Genomic DNA, 21,610 nt, shown 5'->3' on the forward strand with positions numbered 1-21,610 from the left:
TGGATTTTGCTAAGGTAGGAAAAGAAAGAAAAACATGCCACTGTCTTTTTTTAAAGACAATTTAACCTCCCTAATACAGCACTGAGAACGTCAAAGTACTGAAATGGGGAACTCAGAGAAGGTGGGTAAAGAGAAATATTCGCAGTGTAAGGACAACATGTGTACTACTCTACATCTCAAAGGAGCAGCTGTGGTAGCAATCAGTTCAAACCTCTACTTTTAACTACATACTCAGTATTGTTTGCATACATTTATAATCTTGAGGTTTGAAAACAGTAGCTATAAATGAAATTAATACTTAAAGCCACAGCAACACATTCCAGTTTGTTCCTAGACATTAGGTGTGGGATTACCGTATTTAAATAACATTTATGATCATGTAAAGTATCTTAGCTGTTCCCCTGCTCTTGGCTCAGGAAGCCATCCCAGCTATCTCTGCCAGCTCCATCCTGGTTCCACTGATGCTCTAGGACACCTTAAAGTATCATATTTACATTCTTCTGCATAGGCATCAGAATAACAATTTTACGATCAGTCTTATGAAGAAGATATGAAAGTTCTGACCTGATACATTAAAAAGGCCCCTATCTTAAATTTTGTCAAGATCTTGTACTTTGACTTGCTCCCCCACCACCAATATCTTTATAAATTTTAGTTTTGCTGAATACGACATATCATTCGTAGGTTAAGCATCTGCAATCAAAATGTCCATCTACAATTTTTCAAAGAAATCCCTTGCTATTTTCATGATAAACTCAATATATTCCCATTCTGCAAAAATCAGATGTGCTGAACTCAGTCCAGGTTAACTTTCCTTCTCCTAGAGTGTCAGCTGCACCAGAAACAATTGAATTAGCCACATGGTAAACTAATCACAGCACCACTTGGTTTATGTTCAGTCACCAAATAGCTTGAGATCTGAAAGATAACTTCTGCATCTTATCCCTGTAAACTTGCCATCTCTTCCAGCAACCAGCTTGGAGATTCACTGAGTTATTTGTTTCCAAAGTCAAGCAGGTCAAATTGTTGGTTTAGCATTTACATTATAGTGAGTCTACAGTTTTTGTCTTGCTGTTCATTGCCACAACAGAACTATATCTCTCTATCACTGCCAGAAAATGGATTATATACTCAGCTATTTTTAATTATGTTTCTGTTATTAACTTCCTAACCTCACCTCTTCTGAGCAAGGGTATGATACAGATAATGTCAAGGTAAGATAACAAAAACATATACATTCTTAATACGTCAAAGATTTGTAAAAGATTTTTTTATCCTCTGGGGATAAAAAAATTAAATTTTAAAAATTAGAAATTGATAAAAAACATTCTCACCACAACTCTAAACCATCTTCCAGAAGATAGACATGTGGAGGCTGAGAAACATCTGTACTTAGCTGAATAACTGGAAGTAGAAAAGGATAGAGATTTTTGCTGTCTGCTCCCAGGCCCTATAAAAATAAAGAAAAAAACCAATAAAATACTTGAAAAAACCCTCAAATCAAGCATTTGAAGAAGAGCACATAAAAGAGTTCTGATGGTGTTCTATTTGCATACTGTAAATATGCATTCAAGAAGTCAAAGTTTGAACTTGCATCTAAATGGTCCAACAACAATATGATACTCCTGAGCTTTCTCTCAACATGTCTTGAGAAAACTGCATGTTTTTTAATAAAAGTAGTTGCCTTTTTTTTTTCTTGTTGATCTAGAAGAAAAAATTAGAAACAATACCCATTACAAAAAATAATCATTGTTTATTGTCTTTTTGGGAAAAGTCACAGCTCTAACAAATACTAAATAACTAAATACCAAATAAAATGTTCTAAAAATCAAGAAAACAATTACTCTTTGGACATTATCACTTACTACACCTTTGACATATTCTGAGATTCAGGAGGAGGGTTTCTTTTCATTGCTACACAAAGATTCACAAACTGATGACAGTGATTTATTTTTTTAGTTATCCATGTGTCATACACAAAGATGTCTTCCAAAGAATGCAGAGTAAAAATCTTTTTCAACAATAATTTCATAAGAACAGCTTATTAAAAAAGATAGGTTAAGATAACTATTGTCATAACTAATCATAAATTAAAAATAACCCTAAAAAGAATGGAATTCTTAAATCTGTAACTACTCAATGTTTTGTAATATTACTACTTAAGAGAACTGAGGCTAGCTGAATGCTGCTGTTGCACAGCTATTCTTTTCAGAAACTGTTAAGTTAAAAATTATTTGGTGTTTCTCAGTTAAGGCTTCTTTGTGAAATTATTCATTTAAACATACTTGTCGTAGAAGAAAAAGAAAGTTGCAGAAATTAGCTTAATTTTTTTGGGTCCACCTATACTTTTGGCCATAGTCCATATTAAAGAAGTGCTTAATACCATGGATTCTGCAAGCAGTATAACTGTGCATGGTTTTATTTGTCAATCTTTTCTCAGGAATGTATTACAACTTATTTGATTTTTTACTGCAAACAGCACATATATTTCTACATATTTCAAGTTTAAGGATTATTTAGTTATACCAAGAGTTTTTCTTTCACTGATAAGAAGTGCAGGTAATTTTAACTACTATCTCTGGATAAAGCAAGCAGCTAAAAATTTCTAAAGGAGTTCAAAATTGTCTACAACAGTATTACAGTAAACCTCTAGAGGAACTAGAGAACATATTGTACATGTATAGAAAAACAGGGAGGAGAGGCAAATAACCATTAAGAATCAAAACTACCCAAACAGATCATACCATCTTAAGTGCCATCATGCAGTACATACAGGACAAGCAGGTGATCAAGCCCGGTCAGCAAGGGTTTATGAAAGGCAGGTCTTGCTTGATCAACCTGATCTCTTTCTATGACAAGGTGACCTGCTAACTAAGGATGACGGAAAGGCTGTGGATGTTGTGTACTTAGATTTTACTAAAGCTTTTGACACCGTATTCCACAGCATTCTCCTGGAGAAATTGCAGCTCATGGGCTGGATAGGTGGATTCTGCAATGGATAAATAATTGGCGGGATGGCTGGGCCCAAAGAGTTGTGGTGAACGGAGCCAAATCCAGTTGGTGACCGGTCATGAGTGGTGTTGCCCAGGGTTCAGTATTGGGGCCAGTTCTGTTTAATCTCTTTATCAATTATTTGGATGAGGGGATTGAGTGCATCCTTAATAGGTTTGCTGATGATACCAAGTTGGGTGGGAGTGCTGATCTGCTGGAGGGTGGGAAGGCCATACAGAGGGATCTGGACCAGCTGAATGGTTGGGCTGTGGCCAATTGCATGAGGTTTAACAAGGCCAAGTGCCGGGTCCTGCACTTGGGTCACAGCAACTCCAGGCAGCGCTACAGGCTTGGGCAAGAGTGGCTGGAAAGCTGCCTGGCAGAGAGGGATCTGGAGGTGTTGATGGACAGCGGCTGAACATGAGCCAGCGTGTGCCCAGGTGGCCAAAAAGGCTGACAGCATCCTGGCTTGTAGCAGGAATAGTGTGGCCAGCAGGACTAGGAGAGTGATTGGGCCACTGTACTCAGCACTGGTGAGGCTGCATCTTGAATCCTGTGTTTAGTTTTGGGCCCTTCAATACAAGAAAGACTTTGAGGTGGTGGGGAGAGAAGGGCAGTGAGGCTGTTGGGAGGTCTGGAGCACAGGTCTGATGAGGAGCAGCTGAGGGAACTGGGGCTGTTTAGCCTGGAGAAAGGAGGCTGAGAGGAGACCTTATCGCTGTCTACAACTACCTGAAGGGAGGTTCTAGCATGGGGGGTGTTGGTCTGTTCTCCCAAGTAACAAGTGATAGGACAAGAGGAAACGGCCACAAGTTGTGCCAGGGAAGGTTCAGATCAGACATGAGGAAAATTTCTTCACAGAAATGGTTGTCAGGTATTGGAATGGTCTGCCCAGGAAAGTGGTTGAGTCACAATCCATGGAGGTGTTAAAAAGATATGTAGATCTGACACTTAGGGACTTAGTTCAGTGGAGGATTTTGCAGTGTTAGTTACAGTTGGACTCAATGCCCTTAAAGGTCTTTTCAGCCTAAATGATTCTATGATTCTAAAAGGTCAAAACTCATTTATCTGAATACAGATCATCAGCAACTTCCATTTAGATACAAGGTCAGTCAACATAGCAATTAATGTTATATGGCAAAATCTGGGACCAAAAGTTATTTACATTCCTTTAGTTTTGAGAACAGTTAAGATACTAAGTGAACTAAACAAACTTAGCTGAATGAACAATCTAATGAGACCTAATGTTGATAAATGCAAGCAATATATCATAGAAAGAAAAAGTTTGCTACATCACACAGATAAAAAAAAATAAAATCTACAGAAAAACAATGGTCTGAGAATCACTACGTTCACCGCTATTCTCAGTACTACTGTCACTTACTTCACTTATGAGCCACAGTCACAAACAAAGGTAAGGCATTAAAATAGTTCTGACCATTCTGTTTTAAAATGGACATTAGAAAGAGGAGATACTACAGTATAGCTAAAACATCCATAATGAGCATGGATAAATTCTCAAAAGGAAAAAAAAATATATATCAAAGAGACTGAAATACAAATAACAGGATGCGATACAAATCAATTATGTAACAAAGCAAGTGGTTCAGAGTTGATATTTTCTCTGTTTCATATAATAGATGTACAAGGCACAAGAGAACATCATAAAGTTAAGAAGTTTAATATGGGATGAAATAAAGTATTTTTTCCACACACTATAAAAAAATGTTGCAAAAATAATTGCAAAGGGACATATAGGTATCAGAGGCTAGCAGTGGAAAGGTAATGGTAAAAATTGTAACAATAACAGTTATGATTTAAACATGTGATGCTAATCTGAATCAAAATGAAAACTGCAAGAACAGGTAAAGGGAAACTTCTTGTGGTAGCCCATATTTTGGCCTGTTATTTAAAAGTGGCTCATGGTTACAGAAAGTTTGACATCAAAACAGAAATTTCACATCTCTGGAGCTGAATTGAAAACAAAACAGTTTAGTGCTTAACATTAAACACTCTTATCTTCACTATCAGAGAATGACGTTTTTATTATAAGACTGAGAAATACTTAGAAATGGCCTACAAAACCAAAATATACCTCAATTTTACCTCTATATAGACACATAAACACAGAATACATGTAGGCATGTCTGAGAAAGAACTCTAAGAGATACTGACAACATTCATTGGATTCTGATCCCTTACCTGGACAAGATGGATGAGGGTGGTTAAAATTGCACACCGTAGCATATTGTGCTCCTCACTCTGTTTCCAAAGGAGTGGTAAATACTGAATCAAACAGTCTACATATGGTCGTATCTGAAGTTCAGAACACAAATTCACTTCTTAATGTGTGAAACAAGGCCATTAATTTATCCCAAGCATAATTTCTGAAATATTTAAGACCTGCCTTTGCCACAGTAAAAATAAAGATTTTGCTTTGATTTACTCCTCTTTCCTCTTCCTAAAACACCATTTTCCACACTCTGTGACTGAAGTCATTTCTGACTGCAGTCACTTCTGACTGCACAGTGGTTTGAGAAGAACATTATTACCTATAGTAAAATTTGTGCATGGCAATGAGGCTTAGGTAGAAAACAGAACACAAACAGTACTTTATTTGATAGCCATAGATATTTTCATATTAATATATGCTTCACTTAGCCAGGAGTCCTAAACAACAGCATCCTTTAAGATCACCAGAAACAGTCCCATGACAAAAAATGAATAATGCTGAATAACCTCTGAAGTTACCCATGCTTTGAGCACGGGTTGGACCACATAACGTCCAGAAGTTCATCCCAACCTAATTTTTTTCTGTGATGCTCTACAATAATAAAAGGTTAAGCTGTTTGTCTTCAAAATTATTTAATTAGGAATTAACCTAAACAGACTTACACATTCTTTCTCAAACTGTTTTTTCTGTTTCTTCTCTAGCTGATCTAAAATTCAGGGAAATCTGCTGTTGTGTTGACTTTTCTTACAGCAGACAATTAGGAAAGCTACATTTGGCTCTCAGACAGGATTACTTGTGGAAAGAGGAGATAAAACCATGTGTTATTTCTGTCCTTAATAAAGCAGTGCTGAAAAAAAACCTGACACAGTATCAATCAACATATCATTTTCGAATTCCGCAAAAGCATCTTCAATTTCTTTACATTCTAGCTGAAGAATAACACTGAGAAGAAAGCACTAAAAATATATGTGAACTTCAAACTCTTCATGCAGTTAGGAGAGTGCTGTATAGGCAATTGTAACCCCTATCAGTGAAGATAAGATTACAAATTTAACTGCAGAGTCCCTGCGAGTGTGAAGCATTTTGACCCCCAAAATGTCTCTTAATACATAAGATTTAATAAAATACTAGTTTAGATATAAGATGAGACAATTAGATTTTAAAGTGAAAATTAAAAAAAGAAAACTGAAAGAAATGCATTAAGATAAGCAGTAAAAGTCTTCCTGTACTCTAAAAGATGAGTTGATACAAAAAAAAATATACGGTAAATAAAGAAAAGCAGTAATTGAGCAAGAACATGTTACAAAAAAGATAAATGAGAACTGGAAAAGGACAAGAGAACCAAGGAATACAAATAATGCAAGCATTGACCATAACAATAACTAGTCTACTAATCAACTACACTATTTTTGTGTAAAGCAAAAAGTCATCCTCTGTATTTGAAGTAGAAAATTAGCACTGAAGTCTGTAAAAAAAATACCTGCATATTCACTCTTTCAATCACACAAGACAGAACGTGAAGAACATGCATTTTGGTGTCACACTGTGTTACTTCCTGAAGCAGCTGAAAGAGCAGTGTAAACATGGGTTCTAGATACTGAAATAAAAATAAATAAGTACAGATTAGACCATTAAAAATACAACTGGTGACATGAATTGGTGATTTTTGCATACTCCTACCACTCTAAGACATCTGTGAACTTTGAAAGACAATTGCAAAGTATGCAAAATGTTACTTTTTCATTGGGAAAATGGCACACTAGCCAATCACACTAACCAATCACTGTCTAAAACAAGATAAAAATATTTACAGAGACTCTTTAATAAAACTATTCAAATGTTGTCCAGTTTGAACATAAGCCATTCTCATGTTTGGGCAAGTATAAACATGACTTCACAGATAAAACATTATAAAGCTGAAGGGCATCTCTCCAGAAGGAGCACTTTGTTAGGGTCAAAGCAAAGGTACACTCTTCCAGCTTTTGGGTCACAGATGAAATTTAGATACTGAACAGTGTAGATGCACTCTGCATTTTTGTTTTGTTCATTCACAAGAGAGCTGTAATTAACAAAGAAGTCATAATCAAATGAGAAGAAAAAAGTACCTGCTAAGTTTCAGTGATCAAAATAAGTGTTGTATGTTTAGCTTAACATTTCATTGTTTACTTAACGACAATAGTAATGACCACTGTAAAGAACGCAAATGTAGGAGACCAAGACAGTTTATGTTTTTATGGTGCTATTTTAATCACACACTTATATTTAATATTTTTGTGAAACAGTAGGTTGAAAAGTACTGTGTGAAACAGGCATACTGGAAAGTCACGTTGGTGACCAGACTTGTTGAAGACAGAATTCATATTGTCATAGCATGAAGAAATTTAGCGTCTGGTAAAATATATATATATGCAGAGAGAATGAGAGTACTACACACAATGCTAGGAAGTTGTAATAGTCATAATAGCAACACGTTTTGAATTGCCTGTCTGTGTATTGTACATCACCAACCTTAGCAGCAACAGTATGAGTCTTTACATATTTTGGCTTATGAAAGCTGAAAAAAAAAAAACCAAAAAACACACACACACTAACTACTAAATACTGTGGTTTGAAATGAAACTGGACATTTTTTCCTTCTTTCCTCTATAGATCTATCTGCTCATCAGAATATGTTCATATAAATGGTCTTACCGGTAGGAACTGGTCAGTTCTGAACTCAAAGTCGTCTACAGGTAAATAACCATTAAGAAAAAATAATATAGACTGTAGAGGGATACAAGACTCAAATAAGCAAATATTCCATGGATATTATCAAATTCTTCATGTTATAATTTTTGTGTAAGTTTAAAGTTGTTTATTTTCCAGTAACTCTGAATTGAGAGCTAATCAAACATCTTTGTCCATAAAAGGATATCTAACTTCAGTGTCGTAGCTGTCTCAATACGGACCTGAAAGAAGAAAAGTCAAGGTGTATTACACATATGTCCAGTAAGCCTGTTGTTTATCAATATAATATCTGACAATATCAAAGCAGTTGCTGTTTTGGCAATTTAATCATTCTGTGTGTTCTGTCACCCTCTAAGAAATGTAGTTAGTTCAACACAAACATTTTCATTTCAGTATCCTTTACAGTTTATTTGGCATTGCTAAAGTGGTACCACCTGGAGAAATTTCTCAGGTAAAACCTTCATGAAGGTCAAGAAAGAATTAAATAAGAAAGTAGCCTGTGATAAAAACTCTTGCAACAGAGAAGGAGTTTAACTTGGGATTATTTCATGGCTTGCTGTCACTCATAAAGCACAGATTCAAATATAGTCAAGAAGCTGGCATGTTCTTCCCTGGTAGATGTTCAGATGCTCCAAAAGTGTCAACCAAAAGCAGTCACAAGATCGACACAGAAACACATCCTGCTCTGCTAAAGCTGTCTGGAATCACTGAAAAAACTGTTATGACTGCCATAACAGAGTAGCTCTATCAGTTGGCTGCTAAGTCTGTTTAAAAATTTTAAAAAGTAAAAATAAAAAGAAAGAAAGAAACAATCACAAAATCAGCTTCTCAATTCAACCTCTGCCTGCTGGTCTACTGAAATCGTAGCTTAAAACCACAGAGTTGTACTCAACCAGCTTAGCAACAAACACTATTCTGTTAGCACATAAATATTGTTGATGCTAAAATAATACTGTATACTGCAGGGACTACTCACAGAATAACCCTGTTTGATGTACATAAACTGTTCATTTGTTTATAAATTATTTCTCTCCAGACCCTTCACAACTTCTTCTTAAAAAAACAGACTGTCACTATTGTCATTCATTTTCCCACTGATGTAATCACCTAGTGATTATCTTAAGGGCTTGTTTTATGTCTTTGACCTTATTGTTCAACATCTCAACAACTAAATACCTCCACAGCTTCCCAACAGATTCTCTCTTGGAAAAAAAACAGACTGCAAGGTGTGAAGTTCTCAATCAAATTTACATAAGGTATGGTATTTCTGTTTCAGCTGTGTTTACAGAACATCACTCATTTATACTTACCACTAAGTCCTGGTCTTGAAGCAAGTTACGAATTGCCTCGTATAACATAGGTCTCAAGTCTGATTTGAATTTTACAGAAATCCACTGCCCAATCAGCCAAATTACTCTTCGCCGTATTGGTTTATATCTTTAAAAGTGGGGGGAAAAAAAATATACTCATTAACTCATCATATTTGCCATTGTAGAACACTTTGACAAAAAAGAAAACTAAGAATCACAAGGAAAACATTATTCCCCAATAGAAGATGTAGTTTGTCAAGACCAATATTAGAACTTTAATGAAGAATTTTTTTCATCAAAATTCTTTACTAGAAGGCTCAGGAAACACCAACTTAGTCAGAAAAAGGTAACTTTCATCTTAATTGACTGAATCTTGAAGATCCCAGTAGAGATACAGTTTATTCTGCACATAGCACACCGATAAACTAAACTAAAAATAAATCTTAGATTTATTACCGCCACCAGGGAGTCTACTGTGATCACCATACTCTCCAGCAATTTCATTGATATTTCTTTTACGCTAAAAATTTTAGGTCTAATACAATTTAAAAATGCAAACTTAAGTACTCCATTACAGCAACTGCCACAGTATTTTCTGTCATCAATCTAAGACTATTCTCAGAAAGAACTGACATTACCTAATCGTGCACCACTACTGCAATAAAGGTACAAAACAAACAGCTTTCGAGTTAATACAAAGAAGTAAGAACCAGAAAGGCAACGAGCTGGATTACCTAACATAATGATTAAGAAAAGCATTCCATAGAGCTGCTGTTTTTCTCCACTGATTATAAAAGGTGATGGCCAAAAGCAGCTCAAATTTAAATGTTTAACTTGCAGACATATAAAATTAGGCAAGATGAACCCCATCCACAGAATTTCAAGTAAATTATTTTGCTTTGTTATCCTAAATGTATTTTTCATTTTATGAACTGCTGTCATGTAAGCTATTAAGACATCAATTTAAACGGAAGCTATCAAGGCTTCTTTATATTTAATAAATGTGATATATAAAACATTCCGATAACCATGAGATAGTTAACAAAGCACAACTTTAGCGAACATGAAAGTTGTGGAAGTTGCATGTTTACAGCAGTTCATCAGAATGCAACATAAAGTTAATGAGGAATAACAATTCAGTTTTGCTTGAGATTTATTGAGTCGCAGTGAAGCATGAACAAGCCATGATGAAACAAGACTTACACAATATGTTGCCTTACTAACATGTCCTTCTATTTATTCCAGAAGCTGTGATGATACAACTTCTATGCTTAGAAAGCTCGTGCCCTATACATAATCTTACAAAAATCAGAATATTAAAAAAGAGGTTTGTTTTGAGATTGGCATTGCATAGTTTTCAAACAACTATCACATAAAGAAAAGTTTTAAATTACACGACATAAGTCTCCTGATACAAAGGATTTTCAACTCTGGTGACATCTGTTGTACAATTCATATATCCTACATGTATCTTTATAATTCTTTCTCCCTGGTAGAGAAAAAGATAGTGTGCTTTTGGGTTGTTGGTTTTGTTTGTTTGTTTGTTTTTTGGGGGGCTAGTGCTTGTTTTTTGGTGTTATTGTTTGTTCATAGGTGCTGATTTTTGAGGTCCTACCTTTTCTACATTCACTCCTGGGAAAAGCTCACCTCTTAGAACATCATTAGCTTTTACAGTAAGAGCATATACTAAGTATAAGCAGATGGAGTCTGCTGGACATAAAGATTTCATGGGAAAAGTGACCATATTCCAAAATAAGGCAGCAATAGTCATAGGACAGTAGCTTTACATGGTCTGTACAGCATTCAGACATTCAAGTCCAAAGTATCTCACTTGATACCAAAATATTAAGTGTGACATTGATACTCGCTCTCAGCAGGAAAAGTTGTTTTAAGATTTAATTATTGTGAGAGATTGTATTCAGTAAAGTATTTTCATATTATGGAAAAGTTTCTCCTTACTCTGTACAAAACCAGATACCATGGCAAGTGATAAATTTTGCAATGCAATGTTTCTAAATACCTTTAAGAATATTTTTTCATTAATCCTATATTTCTCCTACTGCTATGGCCACAGCTGACAGTCTCACTATCGATGGACAATGAAACATTCAAAGAAAACAAAACACAGCAAACTCTACAGTCACTGCTGACAAGGCATAGGCTTGTGCTCCCAGACATGAACCAATCTGTGAACAACTATGCTAATCACCATGGGACATTCTTCAGGACAGCAGATCATGCCTTCCAATTTGCTTTATCTCAACGGCATATATATTCCTGAAGATGTTGTTAAAGTAGCACTCCAATCAAACTACTACCACAGTCTCCCTTATTGCCATGGTGGTCTCCAGCGCTGCTGACAGTAGAAGCAGCTGAAGCAAATGAAGCTTCAAACTTGCAGATGACTCCTACTGCAAGCTTCTGTCCCCACAGGAATTTCATCCTGAGATATCAAAAATGCCAACCAAATCATTAGATCAAGTGTCTTTCCCTACTGTAAACACAACCATATCAATTGTAGAAGACTTTCCTCAGTTTTACTTAATGCTATATGGGTGGATGGTATAAAAATGCCAAAGCTACAAATACTGTGGCAGTTTTATTCGGAAATCAATGCTGAGGAGGTACAACAAAAAAAAGGATCAATCATATATACAAGATCTCTCATTTTTTCGTGCTCTTCTGTCATTTAACCTGTTAGAGTACTTGGCCACTGGTAAAAGCAAGATGAAGTTGAGATCATGCAAAAAAAAAAAAAACCCACAACGTAATGAGAAAAAGGTAAACAACTGTAGCACTTATTCTGTGCCTCTGAAGTAAGGTTAGATATCCAAAAGTAAAGAATTCATTTTTAAGAAGTATATTATAAGGCAAAGAAGCATTTCAGTATTTTTAAGTGCACCAGGATCTTCCACTCAACCTTAAATTGAACTGTATTTGTAAAGAAAGTGTCTATAATTGGCATTTGGAAAAGATGGCCATTATGGAAAATCATTTACAATTTATAGTGGCTCCTAAGGGTATTAGCAAACAAATTAGTATATATTACAGTTAACAATTATGTGTGGTAAGACTAATGGCAAATACAAAGAAAAGAAATAGTAAAATTCTTCAAAGGCCATTAGGGTCACTGCCAATGACTCATAGGAAAAACAGGAAATACTTATTCAGAGCCAAAGGATGACTGAGAAGTCATCAGATAAGGATTAGCACATACAAAGCAGTTACTGTCCTTCCCCTGAGGAAGCGTGACAGTTTCAGGAACAGGGAGGAACACTCTCCTAGGCAGTCGTAGACATGGACTGAGATGCCAAAAGCATCTTTGAAAATATCCTATGACATCCACTAACCAAAACAAAGGTTTTCATGTGAAGGCTATCCAAGTGAAGGGAACCTTGGTGAGAAAGGAAACCCCCAGCAGATGTGCCATGTAATACTTTTGATGTAGAACCAGCCTGTAATCATTCACACTTTACAACACAACACAAGACAAATCCTCACTTCCTCACTTCATTGCTGGCAAAATCAACAGAAGAACACTATAGAGGGCATGTATTGAAACTAGCAGAGAAGAACAAATCACTGTTTTGGCTGAGCTACAGTTTTACAGAGATTTCCGCAGACTGCAGTTAGCCTTTGCTGCCTGAAGGCCTCTGGGGTCTCAGAAGGCCTACGTATCTCTCTTTAAGTGAGCAAAGGTGGCTGTCCTGAGAAAGATTAGTCAACTCAAATACTTGCAAGAGGATAGACTCATTATTTTTACAGAAGGCTGGTAGTATCTGCCACACAGTAATTTAAATATAAACAGAAAATTTCATGAACGCTATCACTTCTGTGACTGTATCAGCTATCAATATTTATTTCATAACACTGCTCATTTATTGGATACATTTAAATGTTGAGTATTTTTGAAGTCTGCAGTTACTTGACATCATATGTTAAAAGATTTGTATCAACAATTCATATTTAAACGAAGGTATAACAAACTAAGGTGTTTACCTGTTGTGAGCAACCTGTAGTTCTGCTAACAGTTGATTCTTAAACCACTGATCAAAATCCACACTGTCAAATAGCTCATACGCAGCCAGTCCAACTGCATTAAACACTGGGAAAAATATATATTTATGCTTATTGTTTGCTTAAATACTAAATGATTTTAGTATTAAATAATCAGACTAATTTAAGTTTCTGAAAACATTTTGGATAAATAAAGAAAACAAAATTAAGCACAACTTTCTGAAGAAAGGTATTATCAGACCATGGTAAAGTTAACTCTGGAAGAATGTTTAGTAAAAGAAAGATATTACAGAAGAAAGTTCAAAGACATAAGATCGATGAAGATCTTATTGTGACATCAGGAATTGTTCCATTAGAGGTCTTAGTCAACTCTTCTCCTTTGCCATAAAATCTCCTTACTTGTACAATGGACAGAGTATCTCTGTGGGAGCCTTGTAGCTCACTTATTTGCAGAAAGGAAAGGAAAGGACAGTAAGGGAGACTGTCTGGCTAAGGGTTTGTTTCACAAAAAAGGTGAAAAAAGCACCATTTTTTTATATAAGTGTTTTGAAAATAATGACATCAAGTGCAAGGAGAAATAGAATTTAGGTCTTACTCTCCTAGTGTCTTAAAAAACATCTTGCAAATTCATTCTGCAATTTTTAAGAAGTCAAGCACATATACAAAAGCAGCTCTGTTATTTTAAACATAAAGCAAAATTTAATTTACCAGCATCTTTAATCAGTATAGCACTGGTATCTTCCATGTTGGTAGGTCCTACAAGACAACATTAAAATAAAGAAAAAATGTAACTAAAACAAAGAACTAAAGCAATTTGGGCCTAAGTATGCTATGAAATAAGACTGCCTCACTATTTTTGTTTTATTCACAAGTCCAGTTATTTCAGTTTCCATATTTTTTCAGAGAACATATGTAATTAAGTCTCAACTATAATCAAGTCTCTGCTTTCATGCTCTATTTTTGATGGACTTCTTTGGGACTGAACAGTTTTAACAGCAGCACGGCAGGCAGAAGCATACATTTTAAACGAACAGATTCAAAACTCACAAATTGCTGAAGACTATTGACAATGTGGCACTACTTCCAACAGTTCCTATATACTTTATATATATGTACTTGTGTACTTACACTTTATAAGTAAAATTTTTCCAAAATCTTAAGAATTAATGAATCGTTAATACCATCTAGTATTTCAACAGAAGAGAAAAAAAAAAAAAAAGAAGGCAAGCATATATGTATCTTTGATCATGGAATTATTAACTTCCATAACTCTTGGAAAAAACAAAGTAACTGTTAACCCTGTTGTAAGGATACTTTTACCACTCCCAGGACTACAGCAGAGCAAGGCATCCTGAAACTTATGTGCATAAAGAGATTCTGGAGGTGAAGTCATAAACCACCCTCAGAATATGAGTATTTATTTCTATTTTTAATAGAAAGTAATGATCCAGTCTAATAAGGACAAATATAAAATGTTTTAAGTCAGGTGACATACAATGCAGGGAAACAACTAAAGCCAAAATGACAGGGTAAACAAAGCAGTAGTTACTACTCGTTATCTTCCATGGCCACCATAAAAATCAGTTTGAGGATGAAGAAAACCTGAATCATTCCTCAGTCTATGAAGACTGAAGTCATCTGAGGAATGGACACCTCTGCTGCGAGGACAGGCTGAGAGAGTTGGGGTTGTTCAGCCTTGGAGAACAGAAGGCTCTGGGGAGACCTTATTGCAGCCTTTCAGCCAGTTGTGATAGCACAATGGGAAATTGTTTTAAACTGAAAGAGGGGAGATTCAAGCTAGACATGAGGAAGAAATTTTTTACCATGAGGGTGGTGAAACACTGGCACAGGTTGCTCATAGAGGTGGTAGATGCCCCATCCCTGGCGACATTCCAGGCCAGGGTGGACAGGGCTTTGACCAATTTGATCTAGTTGAAGATGTCCCTGCTCATTGCAGGGGGATTGGACTAGATGACCTTTGAAGGTCCCTTCCAACCCAAACTATTCCATGATTCAAACAGAAAAACACAAAATTTGCAAATCTTTTTATTTGGAAAGCCCTCTACAGTCTCCAAAATGAGAGCGTAAGTTGAACTTGTTCTTTTGAAGGTTTTTTTTTTTTTTTTTCCCAAAGATTTTTGCAGAGATATGGCAGAATTACCATAGACTGCCTTGCAACATTTGAACAGAAAGTTCCCAGTAAAAAGCAACCTACAGAACTTATTAATTCAATTTATTGTCAACTGTTCTCAAGAAAGCCTCAAATCTCACACAAGTAGAAAAGCCCCAATCTTTGTCAGTCATCTAAAAGAGTTACAATGAAAAGGAAATAATCCTTAGGATTTTCTTTTCACATATATACATTGCATTTCCTTTATGGTAGCTTCAAAAATAATTTTAAAATATTAACACATTCTTTCAAAAATGCATAATGAATGTACTATAAATAATTAGACATCACAAAGTTGTTTAACAGTTGACAAAAGTGAATGTAAAGAATTCTACATTTTACAGCTCCTTTGTTAAAGAACTTACCTTGTAGACTGTGAACCATTTCTAACAGCACAGGGCTAAGAGTCTGATTATATTCATGGAAAATATCAATAAAAAGAACTTCCGTGCATGGCTGAAAAAAATAAAATATCTGGTTTAGAATCCATCAAAATAAAGGCTATTATTATACATTTTATGCTGAAATTTGTAAGTGCTGAATATCTTGTACTGAAGATCATTTATAGCAAAATTCATATCATATGAAATACCACTCTTCTTATCATACAGTATGCTTAACTTTTGCAAGATTTTGACAGCTGTATCTATACCAGCCAGTTCTGCAGTAGAAGAACAACAGATCTGGGGAGTGACACAGCTGGTGTTGAGGAGACAGTGACCACGCTGTAGGTATGTCACAATTTCTTTTTGGATTAGCTCTAGTTGAGTCGTCTGGACTGAATAACCAGTTGCACTTGGAACACACTAGAAGAACGGGGTTGGGTTTTTGAGTTTAAAATGAAAGTAACTCAATAAATAAACTCTGAGATATCTCTGCAAAGCAAATCCCAGCAGTGATAACTGGGAGATTCAATACAACAAAGCACATTTTTGATCTGAACTAAGATGCTAATGTAGATGCATCTGAAACTTTCTTCATTCATGTCTACTAACAAAGTCGTAAGTGATAATACAAGTTACCACTTCAAAGAAGAAACAACTGCTAGGTTTAATAACCATCAGATACTACACAATACAAATGCTGAAGCAGACTCCTTTTACCTCCCTCCTCGAACATGAAGTGCATAGTTTCCAGTGTATTTCAGCATGCTTGAACGTTGATAAATGAACAAAGTTTATACTAATTTTAATGAAATTTTTTAACTAAAGATTCTTTTGAAAAGCATGAGCTTATCTTTCTACCATCATCTCTCTTGGCTACAAGACTATCAAGAAATGCATCCAGAAACACTGAATGGTTTTTTTTCAAAGTGTAACACTTACTCTGAGGCTGTACTTCCAAGAATCTCCTCCTGTCTCTTCTACCGCTATGATTTCACAATAAATAAAAAAAAAAAAAAAAAGAAAGAAAAGAAAATAAAAGTATTATTTCAACTACAGTTCAAATAAAGTTTAGTAGGTAGATATTTGAATATCACAGACTACTGAGAAATTTCTCTAGAAGGAATATTTGGAATATTTGTCCATGTAACAAGACTTCAGAAAACAGCCAGTATTGCAAGTAGGCAATTTACAGAGGCAATGTGGATATGAAACTCCAGTATCTAAATAAACTGCAGCCAACTATACAACACATTTCTTACTGAAGCTTTCTGGATCCTCTTCCCACATCATTAGTTCTTCCTTTGTCAACAGGAAATAATGACTGACTAATCTCCTACATATTTCCGTTAGTGTTGGATATGTGAAAAATGCTGTCTTAATCTTGTGTGCTTCGAGAGTTTCAGGACTGCTATCTGAAATAAAAAAAAAATTTCAAGTTACAATTAAGTGTTTTAGTGATCAAAAATTGATAGGTAATAAATGCTTATTCTCAGAAAAAAACTGACTACTGGTTTTAGTCAATTACAGCAAACATCCCAGTTTATCAAAGCAAGGAAAGCTGTATCAAACCATTTGATGACATAATTAACAAAGCTTCATGCTCCTTGTGGATTCAAAATTACTTTAGCAAGTCAGTGTCTATATACATTAATATTTTAACCATCAAAATAAGAATTATTAATATAGAGACAGAAGTGTATATTATTAACTATTAAAGCATTAAGTGCTTCAGAAGAATGTCTTAAAGGAGTTTTACTGTTGAGAATAACTAGCAAAATGTTTTTCAAGATATAAAAATGTTTATGGTAAATAGCAGCAGTACCTTCAATGTTTTTGGATGGCTTGTAAGCATAATTTTTTACAATCATCTTAATGAGATTCATGCACTGTACAATAAACCGCTCAAATACAATTCCTTCACCAGCCTCTGTGAATACATAGCTTACAGCAAACTCCAATGACCTCTGAATCAAAGGGGTGAATGAAAAAGGATGTTGATCCAGGAAGTCCAAAAGCTAAAAATTAAGGAAGCAGAAGAGCAAGAAAGATATATCAAATGACTTTTTATGCAAGTCTTTTATTAAATGCTTTCATAAACTAGTTCTCAGAAACAAGTGCTAATTTACATAAAATAATAGAAAACTGCATGCAGACAGTAAATTAGGAAAAGATCAGTACTGATGCCTAATGAAGCATTATTTTGCCCTGAAATTTTTGATTCATGTTCAAGTTTTTTTGTTGTTTTTTTGTTTTTACATTTTCAACAAGAGCAGCTTGCTAGCAACATAGTACATAAATCATATCAGCCACACTTAAAACTCTGAATGTTTTAGCACATAATTCATCCCTCCTAGAACTATTCTAAGTAAAAGAGGCATGCGGGGAAAAAAGAGAAAAAAATGGTTTTCTCCCCCTCCACTGCAGTACAGCACTTTCTTCTTTAGCTTAGCTTTTCCAACTAGTGGTCTAGAATGCACTGGTCAGCTCCTTTAATGTACTCCACTACTTCGAAAATGCTTAAGCCTAAATTCTTGTACCTGAATTTCTACAGGTGCTAGATTATTAAATAGTGTATTTTCTCTTCGAGTCTATAAAACAGAAGCATATGCCTCACATGCTTTCCTTGTTAGTTCAAAGTAGGAAGTACTATGGTAAACACTAAGAATGTTGGGTCAGAGCACCTTCAGTTCAATTTTGGTGAATCTGGCTGATGCTTCCTACTTCTGACTATTAGGCTGAATATTTAAATAAGATACATGGCCCCAAAACAGGATGTGAAAACAATGAGAATTCTGTCGGTTTTATATCTTTTAAAAACAATAAGTGAAAATGCTAAAATTACTTTCTGAAATTTATGCAATTAATGGTTGCACAGAATTAGGTGACAACCTCAAATATGTAATACAAAAGTCACAGAGGGTAAAGGAGTTTTTTGTTAATTTTCTGTCAATGAACCAAAAGTGGCTAGTCATTCAATAGAACTAACAGGGCCTTAGGAACAGCAATCTAACTGCTTGTAAAAGATAGGATAAAAAGTTTGTATCTTCTTTATTCATCAATGCTGATACCAATGTTTCAGCAAACCTTCTGCAATTCTCTTATGAGCAACATCTTAGCTAAATAATTTATTTATGGAATTCATTTAATTTTGTTTGAGCTAAGGAAACGTATTCTTCACTCCTACAACTTGCATCAGCATTTGTAAACAGACCCCTTTTTCTTTAAAAAAATCTCAAATATATTTCATAACAAAGAAGTTTTAAGTTACAGTACCTTCTACCTCTTTAAAAGATCTGAAGGCTATTGGATTTAAGGAATATACACATCTGAATGGGGACTTCTGCTCCAGAATAGTAAACTATTCAGTAACTGAATGGAGAATTTACTTACCACTTTAGTGAACAGAATTATAGTCTTTTCTAGACGATCTCTGCATACATTTTCTGCTCTTACACTTCTACCTGTTAAATTAGATATTTAACAACTATCATTTTTTTCAGACTTTCGTTTTCTTTCTGGATAGCTAAGTTTTTCAAAAAAATAACACTGGAGGACAACTTGTTCTATATATAGTTCAGGGATTATGGCAGCCAGAAAAAAAGTTCTATGGCAGAATAAATGAGAAGTCAAATTCAAGGTAAGAAGTTCTGGGGGAGGCAGAAATTAGCTATTTCAGCTGCAGTGAGATTCACTGTAACTGATCAGAATAAAACAATAAAGACATTACTGTTAACTCAATGACAAAAGACAGTTAAAATAATGCCAGAAAATGCTAGCAAAGGCAAGAAGTAAAAAAGCATTGAAAAGATGAAAATGTCCTTTTATTAAAACTATGGTATATCCTTACTGCATAACACTATATGCTTTCCTAGAAACTCCACCTTAAAAAAACAATTGATTATGGATACGGGAAAACATTCTCAACTTACAAAAAATAGATAAAAGTTTTTACTAAAAAAAAAAAAAGCCATAATTAAGGCATACAGGCAAAAACCATGACATAATACATGTAAACACTAATATTCTAAGGTAGTTGTTCCTGCTTTTGCAAAACAACTTATTGATTAGAAAAGTGGAAATGCAAAGCTTCAACTTGGTTCTTATCTTAGAACATTCCAAGTCCACAGACCTTATGTTCTAGGAGGCCACAATAACCACCAAGCTTCGGAATGTGTCAGCTTTCAATTCAGTTTCTTAAAGCTAGGCAATTACCTAGCCAAAAATTGAAAAAGGGCCAGAAAGAGCACGACTATAATAGAGTAGAATGGGCAAACAGGTGCATGCAAAGAAGCCTGTATTTTAGAAGCACAAAAAGGGTATTTTATTTTGGAATTGAACACAGTGACTGTTTTCATATTTTCTTAGAAACAAAGTTCAGAGCCCAAATCAGCCCTCTTCACCTAAGTCCAGGCTCCTAAGCCAAGTACCTTCATTTACAATTCTTTCTACTCAGTTTAGACATCTGTTCTCAGCTAAAAGTGGTGTTGAATCCTAACAGAATGACCTGACAGGCTTCAAATGAATGAATGGCTTACACCAGGACTACTACAAGCGTAGAAACAAATTAAAAAAAAAAAAAAAAGTGTTAATTGAGATGGAACACCTCTGATCATCTCCTTTTCCCTTGCTTCAGGTAAAATGCCTGCAAATGCACTAGCACCTGCCAACTACACTTACATTTCTTGTGACTGTGTTAACCTGTGGTTGCCCATCCCAGACTACTACTCTTCCAGTTAAAAACAATATAGAGGTAAATGTGATCTTTATTTCCCATTTGACAAAAACACATGGCAAACTCCAGGAAAAACACAAAACTCTCCTAAACAAGAAAATTCAAGATGATTTGGGTTTTTTCTAGCATCTACATATTTGAATATGGATACTTTGTCAACCCATGGTTTGAGATGAGTATTTTTTTACATGGGCATTATCACACAAAGTATAATTTTGGTGGGATTTTAATCTGTTGACAGAAATCAGTATTTTTAATTAAGCCATTTCAGAAAGTTCAGGAGCATTTAAAGTAAAAGCTGTGGACTTAAAAAAAAAAAATCTCACATATAAATGCTTAATGATGATGCACTAAACATTATTGTGTCTTCATCCAACTTCTAATGTTTAATAACCAATACAAGGAAAAATATTCAGATACTTACTACACTCCAGAAACTGTTTTAGGCGTTCAAACACTGCATTTAGAAAACCCTGAAAAATATAAATGTGTCTTTAAAAGATTAAGTTTATTTTGCACTATATTATGCAGCTCATGGCCCAGATGGGCTTACTATTCACTGGGTAAAGAACTGGCTGGATCACTGGGCCCAAAGAGTTATGAAAGAAGCCAAATCCAGTTGGCAGCCGGTCATGACTAGTGCTCCCCAGGGTTCAGTATTGGGGCCAGTTCTGTTCAATCTCTTTATCAATGATTTGGATGACATCAACCTTAATAGGTTTGCTGATGATACCAAGTTGGGTGGGAGTGCTGATCTGCTGGAGGGTGGGAAGGCCATACAGAGGGATCTGGACCACCTGGATGTTTGAGCTGAGACTAACTGTATGAGGTTTAAGGCGGCCAAGTGCCGGGTCCTGCACTTGGGTCACAACAACCCCAGGCAGCGCTACAGGCTTGGGCAAGAGTGGCTGGAAACTGCCTGGCAGAGAGGGATCTGGGGGTGTTGATTGACAGCGGCTGAACATGAGCCAGTGTGTGTGCCCAGGAGGCCAAAGAGGCTGACAGCATCCTGGCTTGTATCAGGAATAGTGTGGCCAGCAGGAC

General features: G+C 35.4%; 1 protein-coding gene across 1 annotated transcript in view; it reads right to left on the bottom strand.

Moving 5' to 3' along the window:
- IPO11 (importin 11) overlaps positions 1-21,610 on the bottom strand; it is an 83,571-nt gene that overhangs the window by 37,839 nt on the left and 24,122 nt on the right. The window contains exons 10-23 of the mRNA XM_080362944.1: positions 20,991-21,039; positions 19,225-19,295; positions 17,657-17,849; positions 17,094-17,246; positions 16,774-16,817; positions 15,814-15,904; positions 13,987-14,034; positions 13,261-13,366; positions 9,262-9,388; positions 8,133-8,172; positions 7,916-7,950; positions 6,705-6,821; positions 5,194-5,307; positions 1,335-1,450 (exon numbers count right to left, since the gene is read on the bottom strand). Of these exons, the coding sequence (XP_080219070.1) occupies positions 1,335-1,450; positions 5,194-5,307; positions 6,705-6,821; positions 7,916-7,950; positions 8,133-8,172; positions 9,262-9,388; positions 13,261-13,366; positions 13,987-14,034; positions 15,814-15,904; positions 16,774-16,817; positions 17,094-17,246; positions 17,657-17,849; positions 19,225-19,295; positions 20,991-21,039 (1,304 nt within the window). The remainder of the gene's footprint in view (positions 1-1,334; positions 1,451-5,193; positions 5,308-6,704; positions 6,822-7,915; positions 7,951-8,132; positions 8,173-9,261; positions 9,389-13,260; positions 13,367-13,986; positions 14,035-15,813; positions 15,905-16,773; positions 16,818-17,093; positions 17,247-17,656; positions 17,850-19,224; positions 19,296-20,990; positions 21,040-21,610) is intronic.

The sequence above is a fragment of the Nesoenas mayeri genome (genome assembly GCF_963082525.1).
Source record: "Nesoenas mayeri genome assembly, chromosome: Z".
NCBI classification, from domain to species: Eukaryota; Metazoa; Chordata; class Aves; order Columbiformes; family Columbidae; genus Nesoenas; species Nesoenas mayeri.